At 41.8% G+C, this 20713-nt stretch overlaps 1 protein-coding gene across 6 annotated transcripts in view; it reads left to right on the top strand.

Annotated features, from left to right (window-relative positions):
• The window catches only part of PTPN3 (protein tyrosine phosphatase non-receptor type 3), a 279790-nt gene that overhangs the window by 240388 nt on the left and 18689 nt on the right, over positions 1-20713 (top strand). For all 6 annotated transcript variants that reach the window (XM_034761382.1, XM_034761381.1, XM_034761380.1 and 3 more), the window contains 3 exons: positions 2827-2917; positions 3194-3255; positions 9441-9587. In XM_034761382.1, coding sequence (XP_034617273.1) covers positions 2827-2917; positions 3194-3255; positions 9441-9587 — 300 coding nt within the window. The remainder of the gene's footprint in view (positions 1-2826; positions 2918-3193; positions 3256-9440; positions 9588-20713) is intronic.

Here is a 20713-nt window from a genome sequence, read left to right as displayed (position 1 = left end):
CGATCTCTTTATCTTGGAAGTGCAATTCACAAATGTAGATTTTTTTTTTGTTACATAACTGCACTCAAAAACAAAACAATGTAAAACTTTGGAGCCTACAAATCCACTCAGTCCTACTTTTCGTTCAGCCAATCACTAAGACAAACACGTTTGTTTACATTTATAGGAGAAAATGCTGCGGCTTCTTATTTACAATGTGACCAGAAAGTGAGAAGAAACATTTGCATGGGACTTTTGTAGCTGGCATTATAAGGTCTTTACATGCCAGATATGCTAAACATTCATAAGCCCCTTCATGCTTCAGCCACCATTCCAGAGGACATGCTTCCATGCTGATGATGCTCATTAAAAAAAGAAAAGCATTAATTAAATTTCTGACTGAACTCCGTAGGGGAAAATTGTATGTTCCTGGCTCTATTTTACCCGCATTCTGCCATGTATTTCATGTGATGATTCAGCGCATGTTGTTCATTTTAAGAACACTTTCACAGCAAATTTGACAAAACGCAAAGAAGGTACCAAAGTGAGATTTCTAAAGATAGCTACAGGACTCGACCCACTTTAGGTTTAAGAATCTAAAGTGCCTTCCAAAATGTGAGAGGGATGAGATGTGGAGCATGCTTTCCAAAGTCTTAAAAGAGCAACACTCTGATGCGGAAACTACAGAACCCAAAACAACAACAACAACAAAATCAACCTTCTGCTGGTGGCATTTGACTCAGATAATAAAAATGTACATGCATCGGTCCACAGTGCTTTGGATTGTTATCGAGCAGAACCCGTCATCAGCATGTACACATGTCCTCTGGAATGGTGGTTGAAACATAAATGGATATATGAATCTTTAGCGTGTCTGGCATGTAAATATCTTTCGATGCCAGCTACAACAGTGCCATGCAAACACCTGTTCTTACTTTCATGTGACCTTGTGAACAAGAAGCGGGCAGCATTATCTCCTGCAAATATAAATAAACTTATTTGAGCGATTGGCTGAACAAGAAATAGGACTGAGTGGACTTATAGGCTCTTAAGTTTTACATTGTTTTGTTTTTGAATGCAGGATTTTTGGTACATAATTCTACATGTGAAAGTTCAACTTTCATGATAAAGAGATTGCACTACAGTACTTGTATTAGGTGAATTGAAAAATACTATTTCTTTTGTTTTTTACAGTGCAAATATTAGTAATAAAAATACATATAACATGAGCACTGTCCACTTTGTATTCTGTGGTATAATTGAAATCAATATATTTGAAAATGTAGAAAACATCCACAAATATTTAAATAAATGATATTCTATTATTGTTTAACAGTGCAATTAATCGTGATTAATTTTTTTAATTGCTTGACAGCCCTAATATTTATTTATTTATTTTTAGTCGTGAGACATATAGATATATATGTTGCAAAATGAAGCTCTTGTATATCAAGACATGCCAAAACTATAGTCTCACACACAGTCATAACATTTTGTGGGTAGGTGGGGAGTTAAAAATTTAATTACTTAATCACATACAATTTTTCCCCGCGTAGATGCTATACCTTGGTCCATATTTTCCCTTGCCTCATTGTCTGCATGTCATCTATATAGGCCCACTGTGTTTTCATTTACACCATTATACAGTCATATTTATTCCAGATATGCCAGATAGAATTTGTTCCAAAAAACAGATCTGCAAGACCCTGTTTAATTCACTGTTGAGGCCTCTATCCAACAAAGTATTTAAGCATATAAACGAGGGCTCTTTCATTGCAATGTGCTTGTATATTTTTAGTCGTACGTGTTAATGATATACAATGCCCCGGAAAGAGATAAAAAAGAGATTGTCAAGTTACATAGAGATTCTAAAAGTGCTTTGAGGATGCTGAGTGCACCTGGTGTGTGCACTAGTAAGACTATAAGACATGGTTACCAGAGGTTATGACCCCATACTCATCAGTATAGGTCTGAATTAGGGTTGATTTGTTGTCATGGACGCAATAAAAGAAGTCCATCCTTTCTTGCACACGCAGCGTTTCAGAATTTTTTTCACTCTATCTCCCTGAAATAACTTTGCTTGCTCTTGCATGTTGGTTGTTCAGCACCATTCTCTAGGCTTTTTACACATCTCCCTTTCACAGCATACTGGACACCTCTTCTATTGTTAGCAAAAACTTCATTAATAAATTCCATATTTGAGTGTGTTACATTTGAAAAGCATGTTTTATGCTATTTGCATATGTCTAATGTGAATGGAATGTTGTTAATATCCTGCTATTAAGCTGTTTTTTAAAAGCCACTTCAGAATTTCACAGCTAAAATGAGTAGACTTTGCCCCACCCTTCACACACACCCCCAAAGTCCATGGAAAATAGCAGTTTTAGTCTAGTAAGTTAACGTGTGCATGAATATGCATTACTATTAATTCTGGGAAGTGCTAGTCTTCAGCAGTTACTTCTCTTCTGCTTTTTTATTGCCGTCTTCTTCCTTCCTCTATTTCTAACCCAACATTCTGCAATATTTATCATAAGACAAAGTAGATCTTGCCTGGGAACAGTCAATGACTCTCACACATTTCCTTGATTTTTCAGACATTCATGTACAGAAGATGATGGTCTAGCAATAATAGTAGGGTTTCTGTTCTTGTGGCTTTGGAATTTAAAAATCACCCTCACTTTAACTTTGTAGGCAGTGAAAAAGAGATGTCTTTCCCATTGCATAGTTGCTTTACATAAGTTTCTTTTAAAAGAAAATGCATTTACATGTGGATCTATTTAGTGTCTATCGTGTTTTTTGCCTAAGCAAATTCTTCAAAATGTTACCTCTTTCATATCTGTTTTGTAGCAACTTTATAGAAAGAAGCCAGGGCTGGCTGTTACGTGTGCAAAAATACCTCAAAATATGGACAAAAATCGATACAAAGATGTTCTACCTTGTGAGTATTAAGTACAAAATTTGACTGTTTTCTTTTAACACCTAAATAATGCTTTACATGTTACAAAACCACCTCATTGAATTTTGCCATTACTGAATTTATTATATAATCAAAGTTTTGTAATTGTGCATCCATGTTACATTCTAAAACACTTCTATGCTTTGTTCATGTGCCTGTAATCCAAATGCCTGTGATCACTTGGTTATTTGACCTAATGAAAGGAGGTGATAATAAAGCATGCCATCCAGTTGTTAATTAATTTTTTTTTTAACACAGATGATGCCACACGGATAATATTGCAGGGAAACGAAGATTACATTAATGCGAATTATGTGAATGTAAGTTATACAGGCATCCATATTAATTATAGAAAGAAATGAATAATATAGCGGCCAAGTTATTTATTTATTTAATTCCAAAAAGCCTAACGTTTTGTTCACTGTAGCTTTAGGAGCTCATAAGTAGCTTAAAGTGCTTCGTTAGGAATGCAAATATTTATACTGGTGGACAGGAGGCTTAAGCACATGGAAACCATTAGCAGATGTGCAGGGTTGTTTTTAATAAGTAAAAGCGGTTAGACAGTTTCATATATATTGCATCAATTTTAAGGCCAGTAATTTTGTGGATTTAATAATTAGTATTTGTCTAATAATGTATATCTAGGATTACAGGCACCTGCTGCCAGAGTGTTGCACTGGGGTAAGAAAAGGCTCTAGTAGGAGGAGGCGCCAGGGAGGCAACATAACACTACAATGCTAAAAACAGCAGTGTAGACCTGGGAGGCACTGCTTGGGCATATAAAGAGCAGTGTAGGCTATATTCCCTGTGGGGTTCAGGTGTGTAGGACATTTGACTATACTCTACTCTCTTACACGGTGCCTCACCATCTACACTGCTATTTATAACTGTGCTCGCTGGGTGTGCAGTGGCTGTACTCTATGTTTCGCGGTAAGTGTAGTCTCACTTTAAAAAGAATGAATGTTTCCCTCGTTGCACTTGTCTATATTTTTTCAGCATATTCTCAAGAGGGCTTGGGGCTCTGCCACTTAGAAATATGCAAGGGATGGTGTGCCAGCCAGACCAGTAGCTGGTCCCCAAACCTAGCATTCTCTTAAACATAAGATTTCAATAATGCCGTACTTCTTTGCATTCAAGAGGAAAAGGCTCTTTGTGCCTCCTTCCCACATTATTAAATTTACTCACTCAGTAAAGGGAAGGATATTTCTTACAACCTTGTAAATAAACCTCCCTTAATGTGTTACTCAGTGTGAGGGCATTTCAAAGCTTTCTTGCCAAGAACTACAGTCTGACCCGAGTATGCTTTAGTATTCAACAACTTAAGGGTGGTTCAGAAGCTTCCCAAGACATTGATAAATGATAACTTTGTTTCAAATGCTCCAAGCCCTATGTATTGATACTTTCACTTTTTTGCCATCAATACAACACACACTATTTTCTAAATGATATTTTCATTTTAGGGTATGTCTACACTGCAGTCAGAGATTTGATTTGCATCTTGTGTAAACATACATGCACTCGCTTTAATCTAAACGGCGCGATAAAAATAGCAGTGAAGCTGTGACAACATGGGCTTCAGTATCGGTTAGAAATGCAAGTTTGTGCCCAGGGTCTCCAGGCAGGCTTGCACAGCCTGTGCTGAAGACTGTACTGCCATGAACAACCACACAATCTAGGGCAGGTGATCCCCCTTTGAGTCAACATTACACATCAATTTACTGTAACTATAAGCAGTCTGCAATGCATGTTCACATTCTTTACCTCTGATTAGGAGCAAGACCATCAAAGTACTGAAAGACAACATCACTTGCATGTTTTATATAAATGGTCAAGGAGGAGCAAGGTCACAAGGTCACACTCCCTTTGCACTGAAGCACTGAGATTATGAAACTGGTGCATCCATCATAACATCAACATATCAGCTACCTGTCTACCAGGATGTCAGAGTACCACAGCAGATGCACTAAGCAGAAAATTCTCTCCGGACCACAAGTGGGAAATAAACACCGTGGTCTGACAGAATATATCAGACACTGGGGTTTCCCAAGTATAGACCTTTTTGCTACAGCCCAGAATGCCAAGTGTCCACAATTCTGCTCAAGAGCAGGATTGGGCTCCAAATCTCTAGGAGTTGCTTTCGTCATCAAATGGGGTGTGCTTCTGCTTACGCGTTGCCCCCTCTTCCCTTCATATCCAGGGTAATACATAAGATAAAGGCCAAACAATCCAGAGTCATCTTGATAACTCCCACATGGCCCAGACAAACTTGGTTCCCTTACCTGTTGCGGATGGTGGTATGCCCACCACTCGCTTTTCCTCCTCTTCCATATCTCTGGTCTCAGGATGCAGGCCAGGTTCACCACCTGAACCTAGAGATCCTCCACCTGAAGGCATGGTTCCTCCATGGTTCCTCGACAATGAAATAACCTATTCGGAAGATGTAAGGGACATACTATTAAATAGCAGAAGGTCGACTACACGTTATACTTACCTGCACAAATGGAAGAGATTCCACATAAGGTACCAGAATCGGCAAGCCATGGCTATTACTTCCCCTTGCCACTGGTACTAGATTATATAGTGGAGCTAAAGAAATCAGGACTATCATCGAGCTCACTTAGAGTACACCTGGCAGCCATCACAGGTTTCCATCACAAAGTTCATGGGTTCTCAGTTTTCACCCATCTTATCACTAAATGGTTCCTCAGGGAACCATTTGAAACCTTTATCCTGAAATACGAGTTCCCACCCGACCCTGGGACCTTAACCTTGTACTACACTGCCTCATTGGTCCCCCATTCGAACCCAGGGGAACATGTTCACTCATGCACCTATCAATGAAGGTGGTCTTCTTCGTCGCCATCACATCCGCACAATGAGTGGGAGAGCTAGGGGCTGTCAGGGCTGGCTCCAGGCACCAGTGCAGCAAGCAGGCGCCTGGGGTGACCAACGGAAAGGGACGGCATATCCGGTTCTTCAGCGGCAATTCGGCGGCGGGTCCCTCAGTCCCTCTCGGGGGGGAAGGATCTGCCACCGAATTGTTGCCGAAAAACGAAGCGGCGGCAGTAGAGCCGCCTCCAAAGTGCCGCCGATTTTTTTTTTCTTTCCCCGCTTGGGGCGGCAAAAACGCTGGAGCCGGCCCTGGGGGCTGTCATGGCATACCCCCCATATACAATTTTATTCAAAGACCAGGTCACTTTAAGACCACCCTCTAAATTTGTACCCAAAATACCTTCCTCATTCCATCTGAACCAACCTATCCACCTCCCGTCTTTCTTCCCTAAACCTCATGAGAACAAACGAGAGGCAGTGTTCCACACTCTAGATGTCAGACGGGCATTAGCATTCTATCCTGAAAGGACTAAACTTTCAGGAAGTCACCCAAGCTATTTCTTTCTGTTATGGAAAGGTCGAAAGGATCAGCCATATCTAAGCAGAGGATTTCCAGGCATGTTCACCTTTGCTACTGCCAACATGATCTGCAACCCCCACCGGAAATTTGAACATGCTCCAGCAGATCGCTCTTCACTTCAGTAGCCTTCCTGAACAATGTGTCCATCCGGACATCTGTAAAGTAGCCACCTGGTCATCAGCCCACACCTTCACAGAGCACTATGCAATTGAGCAAGGCTCAACCTCAGATGCTTTGTTATAGGATTAGCTATTTTATCATTGCATACAGATCCAGCTCCAAAGACTCATCCTTTCAGCTAGGGATACTGCTCTATAGTCACCTAAAGTGGAGCACCCACAGGGACAGCTCAAAGAAGAGAGGATTACTCGCCTTGTGCAGTAACTGAGGTTCTTTGTGATGTGTGCCTTCAGCTTCTGAGGCACATGGCCGTGGGCACATCTGTGATAGCTCTTGCCAAACTTTGCATGAAATGCCTCCAATCATGCTTCAGTTCGATTTACAGACCGAACAAAGACAAACTCCTATGTATGCCCACCAAAAGCAAACAGTCCTGGCAAACCCTGCATGGGAATCCTGTTTGTGCATCCTTCTCCAATTACTACTTCTCACCACTGATGCATCCCTCATAGGATGGGGCGCACATCTCAACGATCTCACAGTGCAGGGCAAATGGTCTCCATCTGAGATGTGCCTTCACATCAATGTACTCAAGCTCAGAGTGGTCAGGAACGCATGTGCTCATTTCCTTTTGCTGATCAGAGGTATGCACACAAAGGTCATGATGGACAACATAGCATGCATGTATTATTTAAACCATCAAGACAGCATTACTTACAGAGACAGTGCAATCCAGCCCTCAAATATCTGCCAGACATTGTCTTCAGATTTCCCTCCCTTTGAATGAAAGCTAAAGCTATGGAACTGGTGCATTTCCCACAATGTTACAATATCAGCGGCTTACCTGCCAGTACACAACATGACAGTGGACAGTCTCCCCTGCAAATTCCCACATGACCGAGAGAGAGAGAGATGCAGTGGTATTCCATGACACATTCTGACAATAGGATCTCAATCTAGTATTAAAAGAAGTGACTAGATTTCCCTTTGAACCCCTGGCCACTTGTTCTTTAATTCATCTTTCCATGAAGAAGGTGTTCCTGATCACCATTATCTCGGCAAGAAGGCTAGAGGAGATAACAGCCGTGATGGCATATCCACCCTTCACAGTGGTTTTCTTCGACAAAGTCACGCTGAGACCACATCCAAAGTTCACCCCAAAGTGACTTCTGCATTTCACGTGAACCAACTCATTCACCTTCCTACCTTTTATCTCAAACATCACCAGGATAATAGGGAAGCCATCCTCCATACACTCCACGTATGGAGCCTTGTATTTGGAGAGGACAAGAATTTTTAGAAAATCCTGAGACTCTTCCTCTGCATCGCAGACAGGTCTAGAGGCACACGATTTCAGCTCAGAGGCTCTCTAAATGGGCCTCAAACTCTATCAAGCTCTGTTATCAGATTCGCAATTTAGCACTTCCATCTATAATCGGCACACATTCTACGAGATTGGTTTCCTCATCCATCACTTTCTCCAAGGGTATCCCTATATCAGAAATCTTCAGAGCTGCTACCTGGGCATCTGCACATACATTTGCCTAACACTATGCCATCGTGGGGGACTCTGCTGTAGACGCCACGTTCAGTGCCACGATACTGTCATCCATCACAGACCCGACTCTGAAGCCCCAGCCTCCAGTAGGGCATACTTCTCAGGAGTCACCTACAGTGGAGCACTCATAAGGACACTATTCAAAGAAGAAGTAATTACCTTGTGCAGTAACAATGGTTCTTCAAGATGTGTCCCCCTTGGGTGCTCCATGAACCACCCTCCTCCCCTCTACTTCAGAGTTCTCATCATACGCTCTGTGGTAGAGAAGTAACTGAGGAGGGTTTGCCCGTTCAACGCTGGATAGTCTTATGGCAGACCACAAGGTGGGGGTGGGCCAAATGGACACTGCTACCAAAATTCTCCAATCAGCAGCACAGGGACACAGATACACCTGCAGTGGAGTCCACAAACCAAACTCCACCTACTTGAGATGCGAAAAAGTGATTCTACTCTCTTAGCAGATATGCATAATGTCCATCTCCTTTCTCATTTGCTTTGATTAGCAATGAAATAATCAAGTTGGCACTTAAATCGTCATAATTAGATTTCAGAGTTAATCGCATATTGAAATGAACAGAGTCAGTTTATATTTCTCTGAGAGTAATTATTTAAGGCTACTCCAGATTTGGGCCACCTCACTGCATCAGTTCACCTTCTGAAGGTTTTCTTTTCAACCATGAGAGAGAGAGAGACATTTTTAATAAATGATCATATATATTCTGGATCACAAGAAGACATTCTCCAGATAAATTTACCAGTTTATCAAACCACCACATATCAGCAAAGTTTGACCCCTGCAACTGGGTTTTAGGTCATGAATGGGAAAAGTGTTGAGAACTGCTGCTGTAGTTTACATTTCTAGCAGTTAAGAAGCTAAATATAGAGGGTAAATGTTGGGAAGCGGAAGAAAACGTGAGATTTTTTTGTAAGTATATTTTTTCTTTTAAAATGTGGGAGGGGTAGTATAGAATTATAGGCTGTAAAATTGTACAACAGGATAAGTAAAACATTTTCAGGAGAATTCAAAATATCTGCCTGTTGAGAGTAAATTTAGCAAGTCAGTACATAACCTTTCATTTTAGATTAAGTTGTAATGATTTGTATGCTACACTTATCAGTTTGTAAAGGGCTTCAAGGATCTGAGTGTGTTTATAACTAGGTTTCATTGTTGTGTAGAAAAATAATTTAATAGAAATTGCTGTGTTTCAGCATGTGATTTTGGTCCATTTTAAATTAGTAATCAAATATTGTGATATTCTGTAAAATATTTAAAGTGAACTTGTTAATCTTGTTACTCAAATTGTTTCTTTAAAATTCCTTCAGCAGATCATCTTTGTGAAAGTTATTTTAAACAAGAAAACAATATTACATTGGGCATTTGAGTAGTGAGATTAAGGTGTTTTTTCTCCTGACAGATGGAAATTCCGTCAGCTGGCATTGTGAACAGATATATCGCCACTCAAGGTCCTCTTCCACATACCTGCGCACATTTCTGGCAGGTAGTCTGGGATCATAGGTTATCGCTGATCATCATGTTGACAACCCTCACCGAACGAGGACGGGTAAGCCTGTATATCCGCTCTTGAAGCTTGCAGTTCACATCAGTCCCAAAGTAATTAAACATTTATGTCTAAATTGTGTTTTGGTCTTGGCTATTGAAACTGGTTTATATTGAAATCCTTTCTGCTAAAGAAGCTTGTGTATCTTCCTTCCTTTTTGAACTTTGTTTCTTATCCCCTCTCCTGAATAAATAACTCTGCAACAGTTAGGCCTGCTGCTTGTTTCCTGCCACTCTGTGTGTGAAAATGTATAAAATATTAGAATGGCAAATTCTGATACCTGCTTTTCTGAAAACATCATGTGAGAGGAGTTAGAGAATGCCCTCTAAAGCATATAGCCAAAATTTAGTCCAGTTACATTACTTATGTTGTTGAGAATCTGTGAAAAAATATTTTGACTCGTTTCTTAAAACTGCTTTGAAGAATCTGTTAGAGAATCGATTTACTAAATTATGGTTTTGAAATCAGTTCATAGACTCTTCAAGTCATAGGAAATCCAAAAGTGCAAATATTTCTATATCCAGTGTACAATATATTTGCTCTCTAATTTATCATATGCATGAGGTGAAAAATCGCTTTACCTCTAAAACACTGGTCCCCAAACTTTTTCAGAGAGCGAGGCCACAGTCAGGAGCAGGGCCCCGAAGCTGTGGCTGGGAGAGAAGCTGGGACTGGGGGTGGGGCCAGAGCCGAGTGGAGCTGGGATCGGAGTGTGGGCTGGGTGGCACTCCCTCGACACCCCCTGGAGGAGTTGGCCCAGGATCTGCCATGCACCCCCGAATGGTCTCACTCCCCACAGTTTGGGGACCACTGTTCTAAAAAATGACCAGCTAGTGCAGCGGTGGGCAAACTTTTTGGCCCGAGGGCCACATCTGAGTATGGAAATTGTATGGTGGGCCATGAATGCTCACAAAATTGGGGGTTGGCGGTGCAGGGCGGGGTGAGGGCTCTGGCTGGGGCTAGGGATGAGGGGTTGGGGGTACAGGAGTGTGCTCCGGGCTGGGACTGAGGTGTTCGGAGGGAGGGGGATCAGGGCTGGGGCAGGGAGTTGGAGTGCAGGAGGGGGTCAGGGGTGCAGGCTCCAGGCGGCGCTTACCTCAAGCAGTTCCCAGAAGCAGCGGCATGTCCCCCCTCCGGCTTCTACAGGGAGGTGCGGCCAGGTGGCTCTGTGCGCTGTCCGGTCTGCAGATGCCACCCCTGCAGCTCCCATGGGCCACGGGAGCTCGAGGGCCAGATTAAAACGTCTGGAGAGCCGGATGCAGCCCCCGGGCCATAGTTTGCCCACCCCTGAGCTAGTGAATGGATGACATATAAACTTGCTGTGTTTAAGGATTCGGAGGCAGATCAAATGGGGAGCACTGCTCTGAGTAGTAAAGATTCTTCTTTGAGTGCGTGTTCTGTCCATTCCATGCTAGATGTGTGCACGCCACGTGCACACTTGCCGGAGATTTTTCCCTTAGTGGTATCTGTAGGACCGGTCTAGCGTCCTCTGGAGCCATGCATCTATGCGCCGGCATAAGGAGCCCTGCCAGCCTTGCACCTCTCAGTTCCTATTTACTACCCATGACAATTGCCTGGAACTGTCCTTCTTGCTCTTGCAAGGCTTCTTTCCCAATGGTTTGAACTTTTCTGTCATATATTGCAGAGTTATTGTAGTTAGTGTATATAGTTCTTCGTGTCCATTCCATAACCCGTCCTCCTACCCCTCTGTCAGAGTTACTGGCAGGAAGGAAGTAAGAGAGTGCGGGCACATACGCGCACAGCTCCAGAGGGCACTAGAGCAGTCCTACGGATACCACTAACAGTAAATCTCTGGCAACTGTGTATGTGGCACACTCACATCTAGCATGGAATGGACATTAGCAACACATGTCAAAGAACAGTAGTTATGAAAGGTTAGTAACTGTTTTTTTCTGGCATCTGGGAGGTGGGACAGATCGTGACTTTTGCCTGCCTTCCTACTGATAGAAATCCTCCTCAACCGTTAGCTGTGTTCCCAAAGTACACTCTCAATGCACTGTCAATTCCTGAAACTGACATTCTGGTTGGGAATCTGGTTTGGGAGCTGGTTTATTTGGGAGTGAATATTTGGAGGTTCAATTTAAGACAGCTGAAGGAAGGCCGGGAAGTTCGAGCAGACTTATAAATTCTGGAGACAGAGTTAAGAGTTTGTTCTTCAATTCCTTAGTGAGGACAAGTCCTTAAAGCCGTAAGGGTTAAGGCATGATCCTTAGGTACAGTCAAGTATACACAGCCATTCACAGAAGCATAATTAAAAACCTTAACTCTGGCAACAGTTGTTTCGCCATCTTAAAGAGCAATTTTGGATTTATGATACTTTTTAGCAAGGACAAAGTTTTATTACAACTAGTATAAATACAGTAACAAAGGTATTGAATATGTCAGTGATGGCCACCCATTCACTGAACTAAGAATGGGTCCCGTAGAGAAAAAATTGTATGTAACCATACCATAATACTAGGTGACTGTATCATAATGCGTACACACACGGGGTTGGGGACTGGGGCAAATTAAGGTTGCCTGGGCAACCTTAAATTGGCATTTCCCAACTTCTGAGTGCTTGATTTCACAACCATCATCTTTCAGATATAATTTCCAAGTTTCTTAAAAAACAAACAAAAGACAGAAATAACATGTTAAACCATTTAGACCCCTAGCTTAGGTCACCAGTAGCTTCTGCACCTTTAAATCCAAAGCACGGATCTCCATTGCCTGAGCTAACGGAATAACTGGTAAGATTGCTCTCCTTTTTGTGGACCAAACACTTGAAGGGGATGAGAGACACATTTAGCCAATGGGTTTCACAGGTATGTAGTGGCAGCTGAGAAATGTAGACACTCGGGACACCTGTGTTCAGTTCCAGATTCTGGAAGAGTGTGCTCCCTAGTTCCCCCTTCCTTTGCTGCCCCCTTCTTCCCATGTCTCCCCCTTTTTCCACACTCCTCTGCATTCTGGTTAGGTGGCTTCCTCCTTGTCCAGGCTGCCTACAGCAGGAAGAGTGCAGAACAATCTCCCTGCTCTTATTTATGATGCCTGGCACCCAGCTGTCCAGAGGAGCCATTGTAAAGAAAGTACTGCAAGCCCTGGGCTGTAGAATGCCCAGTGCAGATGGAATCTTCACAGAATTCAGCTGCCAAACTCTAACCAGTCTCCGCTGAGCATGTGTGAACTGCGACTTTTTGGGGGCCTGTAAGTTAGCCAAATTTGGGCAATTTTTTTGGTTACAAAAAGCACATCTGACACCAAGACCACCCCATGCTAAATTACAAGCCCTCCCTCGAAGCACAGAGGCACTAACCTCAATGAAATATCTGTACGTTTTTTTTTAACATGGGCAAAATGTATTTCCTGTCATTTCATTTTCAGAAATGACTGAATTATTTCAGTTGAAATTAAAAAATAAAAGCCTGAGGCAAGCAGTCAATGTGAAATATTTTAATTCTAATAGTTAAAGTTTGGCAAAGTTATAAGCAACTGAAAGCAGAGTCTTATATTGGAAAGGGTGAGGGAACTTAACTATAAGTGGCACTAAAAACTTCACCTGTAATATTTTAACATCTAAAATATAGTTAGAATATATATAATTTATAATGTATCTATGTGCGTGGATAGAGAGCACCAAATTGACACATACTGAAATGTAACACTGTTGTTGTAAATCCTACTTCATTGTTTTAATGGATCAAATAGAAATAAGTTATTGGGTTGTCTGCCCTCCAGTTGCTTGCATGTTCTCATCACTACAACTCAGTCAGGCTTCTCCAGACAGTCAGAAATTGCATTCGTAAATACAATTTCCAGCTTTTTAGACTAAGATGATTTCAGGCCACACACAACTGTCTTGCATGTCCCCAGGTATTTTGGTAGTGCTTCTTCGATGGGCACAATGGAGGAGGACCTTGCAAAGCATTTAGATTTATTCTGTTTCTGTCTGTTAAAATGATGGCAGTTAATTACAGATATCTACAAGGTGAAAATATGTTTAAACAGATTAGATATTTCTTTACTGAAGCCTGAGATATTCAAGGAATGTCTCACCAGCATAGTTTTTCAGTACAGTGTTTTCCATGGCACTTAATCCCTTCGATTAGATGGGTGGTGACACTACAATCCTTCTGTCATTCATGCTGCTCCAGCCATTAAGCACCATTGCCCTTCAGACAGAGATAGAACCCAGGAGTCCTGATTCCAACTTTCTATTTCTTTCTACCAAATAGTTGTGTAACTTGCTGCCTAAATGTGCATCCCATCCCTCCCTAGAGGCTGGTCTGCAAAAAAAAGAAGATAATCCTGTAGCTTCAAGGGTAAAGATCTGTGTGGGAATATGAAGGTCCAGAATTCAGACCCTTCTGACAACCTGTGTGTGAGGGTGCATAGGAGGGGGATCCTTATGACTGCATTTGATGGAATTTGTTGATTTTTTTTTAAACTAGCTTATTTAATTTACACAATGAGAAAAAAGCCTTTTCTCATGGTGTTATAGTTAAAAACCTTTATAAATGTCACTTATGGCATGACATACAACAAACCACAGGTGTTCCACATTTCTATAGTTTGTCACTCATTGTGATTGCTTGTATCACACACTGGCAAGCCTGACTGTTGAACCCCTCTGGGCCACAGACGGCAACTTTCACTTTCCTGTATCAACAGGAGTGATTTTGGCCCTTGGTTCCTAAATTCAGCCTGTAAATTGAGGCATAATTAATCATTTACGAGGAGGATTTTTTTCCAGTTCAGTCTTACATGTTTCACTTCAAAAAGAAATATTCATATGTTCAACAACTGACACACTCTCATTTCCATGAACCAAAGTTGCTCATCAGTTTTCCCAGTTTCTTAACTCAGTTTTCCCCGTCAGGCATGAAGGATGATTCTTTTCAGATACCCCAATCATTATATCTGAATATGCCTCTGCTAGTTTTCTTACACAATTCTCAAGATCAACATTTATAAACCCCGGTCTGATTTTAATGATTTTACATTAAAAAATATGAAGAATGATCATGTGGAGAAACAAAGAGAATTTTTCATGTAATACATTGGTATGAAAAATTAAAATAATAGGCACAACTCCTAGTGGTATGGAATATGATATCTGGTAATGCTCACTCCACTAGCCGGGGTGCATCTTTGATGGAGGTGAAGGAGTATCTTTTTCCTTTCCTTCTCTGGGTGAAAGGAGAAAAATGGAGATCGAAAGCAGGAGCAACTGAGGCAGTGCTACTGGTGCTTCCCCAGCTCCCCCTTCCTCTCCCTGCTCCATGCATGTATGAGGGATGGGAAGGGTGATGGTCATTCCTTCTCCCCACCGCCCTGTATCACAGGATGGGCTGCCTCATGGCATCCATCAATGGAGCCTGTCCCGCCTAGTCCTGCTGCCACTGAACTACAGGGCTATGAGGGGCCAGCTGATTTGGCTCTTGCCTGCAAGGGCAGGAGAGGTGATGGCATCTGCTTGCTCTTGCTGCTGGCAGATAGCCACGTGGACTCTGTTCCAGCTGCACTCTTACTCAGGAAGCTAGGCTGACTGCCAAACTTTATTTGGGGTCTGGAAGGGACTTTCCCCAAGTGACAAACTGCTGTGGGGGTGGGTTTCACCTTCCATCCAGCATCAGAGGTCCACTTGTGGGGGTGGGATTAAATTACATTCTTGCAACTTTGATGGGTTCCAGTGGGGTCGGTGGGTTAAATAAGGTCCAATGTAAGGTCCCTGTAACAAGAAAGGCTGCTTTGAGTATGGGCCCCGAGTACAACATTGTGCAGAAGTGGGCATGCCTGCATGTGTTGTGCAGCATGTGGCTTTCCTCATCTCATTTCTTCAGCCTGAGCGGAGGAGGGGAAGTGGTTGTGGATCTGGCTTCCAGCCAGCATCCCAAGCAGGCAGGAGGGTGTACAAGGGACACTGCCTTCATTCCCACCCCTATGCTTCTAGAATCTGGAGCCATTGGTGCCCAGTTGAAATTTGCAGTGAAACAGCCTTACCAGATGATTCGGGAGTGGTTCCCCACTGGCTTTTAATAAAGTTACAGTCTTCACATTTATCCATGTTGTGACGTCTGTCTCATGGTTTCCATGTCCGCATCAATGCTGGACTATTCCTTTTCCTAGGGGACAATAAACGTGGTAAAGGCTTCTTCATTGTGGTGCTTTTCTGAGTCTGTTTAAAAGGTAATCACATGTTTTGGTTGTGCTGTTCACTCTTTTCTGACCCGTAAGTAAATCTCAGTCTAATGTTGTTAGCAGGCATTATATTCTCATCTTGATCACTACTTTTTTTGAAAGTCTTGTTACTAACTGATTATTTTAAAATAATTTTCAGTAAATTCAGCTAAGGGTGATTTTGGAGGCATGGGAGTGGGGCTTGTTTAAATGCCATTAAAATGGATACCTTCTTTCATGCTGTATTTTGGAGAACGTTTTTAAAAAACATTACGTCAAATTATTAACAACGTGTGGCTATTTGGAAGTCTTTGGGGTAAGTTTTAAAAATGATTGTTAGAAGAAAATGTCATCAGGAAAATCTTGAGGGAAACAAAGTGAATGTATAGCTTGAATATCTAAGGTATATGGTGTTTATCAATTAAAGTTGTTATACATTTTTCCCAGAGGTATAAGTGCTGTTTTAATAATCACTGAACTGAAAACAGATCCTTTCACAGGGCAAAGTACATTCTTATATCTAGTTTGAGTGGCCCCATTAATATGTGGGGAGAAAAAATTCTACTGAACAAACTATTTCTCTCATTCTCCCAAACCATTTGAATTACATATTTCTGATCACATGAAGATGTAAACTTAATCTCAGTGCCTGAAAAAGCTGATTTATCAAGAGATATAGGGAATTGCTTTTTTTTATTATAAAAAAAAATTGATACCAAAAGGGGAGGCTCAAAATCCTTTAGAAAATGCAGCGGTAAGGTAATTAAATACCCTTCAGATAGTGACAAAATACCCATGATTCTGATCATAGTTATCTCCCTGAAATTTTCCAATATTTCACTTTTTAACTTTGTACTGTCTTAAAGAAACTGACATTTAAACACGATCATAACCATTCAGCAGGTCACTGGCCATTTTAGAGCTGCTGTTCTCTTGTCAGCAGGAAAGGGAGTTAGTTTGTGGGGTGTATCTCCTTCACTCATCTTTCAAAAAGTCCAGATAATGTTACTAGCCATGGAGAAAATTGGAGAGAATCATTTCAGCTATATAGAGTGGATTAGGAAAAAAACTTTCATGGAATTCTTAAACTATTCCAAGCTCTGACAGCTGTTTATTGGCTGAACCATGTAAAAATCTTAACTGCTCTAGTAAGATAAATATTTAGTCATGTTGGTTGAAATTTTGCAGTTCTTAATTAGTCCTCATTTAAGCAAAGCTTCCATTGACTAGAAACTGACTTAGGCAATGAATAATTTTTCTTGCAAAATCTTTCACACAAAATGTTGTTTTAATGGTATTTCTGAAGTCTGAAGTTTCTTTAAATGTGGTATTTTTAATGCAAACCATAATGTTTAGTGCAGAAAATCATCAATGCACTTTGAAATTTCATATAAATTATTCTAGTTTCATACAGTGATATAAACTTAAAACCAGGCAATTTTTGAAAATTTAAATAATAAATATGCCACTCACCTTAAAAGGGACTACAGGATATGGATCAGTGAGAAAACAGAGGACTATTGGTTCACAGTGCTAATGGGAAAAGTAGAATTGTCAAATTCAAAACCTAGTGGAGATTTGAAGTCTTTTTCCCAGTAGGAAGGAATTACTTTATTTTGTGGAAAAGTCTAAAAGATTTTGCAAGATTTGATACACATTTCATTTATATGGTTGCTAGGGTTTTAAGGGTGGAGGGATAGCTCAGTGGTTTGAGCAGTGGCCTGCTAAACCCAGGGTTGAGAGTTCAATCCTTGAAAGGGCCACTTAGGAATCTGGGGCAAAATCAGTACTTGGTCCTGCTAGTGAAGGCAGGGGGCTGGACTCGATGACCTTTCAAGGTCCCTTCCAGTTCTAGGAGATAGGATATCTCCATTCATTTATTTATTTTATTTTAAATACAATCAGAATAGGGAAGAGTATTCTTACAATGATTTCTCTCTCTACAAGCGCAGATCCAAAATGTGAACATTTCCGGGACAATCAGATGGCATGATGAGAGAGAATGTATAAGCATTTCATGAAAAACATGCCAGAAATAATTATGTTATCATTTTACTTATTTTATGGGGTGTTCAAACCAACTGGCACAAAATAAAATATAATGATTGAATCGATGAGGAGTTAGAGTTATAGAGATGATAATGCCATAGCTTAAGTTTCTGTGATTAGCGCTCTTCTCCCAAAGGAGAAGTTGTTCAGGAATACACCTCTACTCCGATATAACGCGACCCGATATAACATGAATTCTGATATAACGTCGTAAAGCAGTGCTCCGGGGAGACGGGGCTGCACACTCCGGCAGATCAAAGCAACTTCGACATAACACGGTTTCACCTATAACGCGGTAAGATTTTTTGGCTCCCAAGGGCAGCGTTATATCGAGGTAGAGGTGTATGGTATCGCTCATCTAATATAAGCTTCACATATATACGTTGAGACAATATGAAAGATGATTTTTGGTTGTGGAGGTATATATGTACATAAGTATAAAGGAGCTTTTAGATGTATAACCTTATTTGCAATTACTAAGCGAGAAGAAAATTTTAAGATATGTAGGTGGCTTAACCTAAATTAAAATCTAATCAGAATCCTTGAGAGAAACTTAACCAGGCTGTCTTGAGTATTCAAAAGCAGTGCACGCACTCTACAGCAGTGTTGTTGCTAAGAAACTGTAATGTTTCAACTTGAAAAATATTTGAAAACAGCTTTAACTAAACTGGAGGCTAGACTCAGGAAAGCTAGCCCTGGTGTATATTAACCATACCTCCCCGCACCTGTAAGCCCTCTGCATCCACCTGATGAAAGATTCATACCAGAAGAGACTAGATGGTTCTGTCCTCTTTCAGCATTTTTGTAGTGAGCTTTAAACAACTTTAACTTCCACTAGAGCTCTTCACTGTGGGATCTGCTGAGGGAAACTGTTGAATTGACAGAATCCCAGGGTGCCTTAGTATCACCCTTTTTTGGAGTCCTTTTCAGTTATGTTGAAGGAAAGCAGGAGGAGCTTGACTGGCTTTGCCTGCACTTAGGAGAGATCCTGCAAAGGATGGCATTCCTTTCCCACACAGTCATCCATGGAAACCTAGGAGAGGGGAAAAACAGGAAAAGCTGAGAAACCAATAACCAGTTACTAAGAACACCCCGGGCAAGCAGGGTGAGGTGGCGAACGGGGATGGGCAGATGGGGGGGGGGAGGAACCCCCCTACCAAAACCTCCCCTTCCTGCCCGCCGGCGGGCCCTGCCAATCAGCGCCTCCCACTCCCTCTCAGCGCCTACCGCCTGCCACGGATCAGGAGGTGCTGAGGGGGGAGGGGAGAGGAGGGCAGAACTGGGTGGGGAAGAGGTGGGGTGAAGGCAGGGTGGGAGTGGGTCCTTGGCAGAAGGGGTGGGGTGGGGTCAGGCTCTGGGCAGAGCCAGGAGTAAGCATCCCCCAGCAGATTAGAAACTCGGCGCCTATGTCCCGGACCCGCATCCTCCTAAAGACGGCCCTGATCCCAGGAGACAGTCGGGGTGACAGCCATGAGGGTGAAACTCACTCCAGTAGCCACTTCGTTTTCCAAAGTCTTTCTTTAAGGGCCCCAGAACCGAGTGAGGCGTGGAATAGCCCATCCCCTTGTTATTTTTTCCACCAGTTAGACCTAATTTCTGACACACCAGTTTTGGTGCATTGGTTTCCAGTTCCACACTTTCCTTGTTTATCAAACATAATTTTAACACAGTCCTTGAGTTATATCAGGAGGCCTTTTTGTTTGGACATATTTAGTTTTTTGTCTCTCTTTTTTCAGTTTTTCCCATTAACATTTGTCTTTATTAGTTATTGTGACATTTTAGGAACTTTCACTTTTCACAGTTGAGCTCACAATTAGGGTAAATTTGTAAGTCCCAATTATTACAACAGGCTATCCTTAATGTATTGTTCACAATATACAAATATTGCTCATATCTGTGGATATTCTTTAATTGAGAAAGACAAGAAGACATATTTATTGTATGCTACATCCAGGGGTTACTGATATCTTTTGCTCTGAGCTTAGTTATGGTTTTCACCCTTCTGCTTACAGTCCTAACCAAGTCAAGTTCCAAAAAGTCCGAAGTGTTACCTGGGGTTCTTTCAACCCAAATCACTTGGTAACTTTTATTCTGTGCGAGGTGGTGTCAGGAAATAAATCAGGGGAGACACGGCCGTCCAACCAATAGATGGCTGGCACAAACAGGACAACACAAGAGTGCTTTCACTTAAAAGCTAAACTTTACTTGGTCTCAAGCACTTACCCACGTCCGCAACAAGATCAATAAAACACCCTCAACCCTCCATAATTACCGAAGCTGAGTGTGGCTCTTGAGTGACACAGTGGCAGCCTGTCTGCCAGTGGGGAACACAAGATGCATCCAGAGGGAGAGAGCAGTCTTGAAGAGTCCCCACCATCTCAAGCTTTTCCCCCTTATTTATACATTAGTAATACAGTGACATGTCCCTTAAAGAAAACTTGTCAAGCAAGCATTTCCACTGGGCAAGCAAGAGGCTCCTTTTGATTATTGATTAACCAGGTGTGGGTCTTTCCAGAGCCTGCAGCGTTGAGACCCCAATAGACATTCCTGGGGGTACATCCTGCACTTTTAAAATGCATGTATCAGCAACTTTAACACAATTTTTATCAGGAAGGACGCGGGGTCAAGCTGCCCTTTCTGAGGCACCCAAAACCCCCTCCCCTCCTGCCTTGGTCAAGCTGAGACTGCTGAATGGCCAATTTACAGCTTGCTGACTAGGCTGTTTTTAACAATAAGCCATAGTGGTTTTAGGCACTTTACTGGTTTGCCAAAGTCGTCTTGTACAAAAGAATGGAGGGAATGGTGAACTTGTTGAGTTTGTAGCTTGTTGAGCTGTTCTTCCAGACATAACCTTGGAAGGCACTGTTGATTCATGTGCCAAATACAGAGCCAATAAT

This window comes from Trachemys scripta, chromosome 2 (assembly GCF_013100865.1).
Source record: "Trachemys scripta elegans isolate TJP31775 chromosome 2, CAS_Tse_1.0, whole genome shotgun sequence".
Classification (NCBI taxonomy): domain Eukaryota; kingdom Metazoa; phylum Chordata; order Testudines; family Emydidae; genus Trachemys; species Trachemys scripta.
Note: the sequence above shows the minus strand (reverse complement) of the source record. Positions and strands in the feature narration are given on the sequence as shown.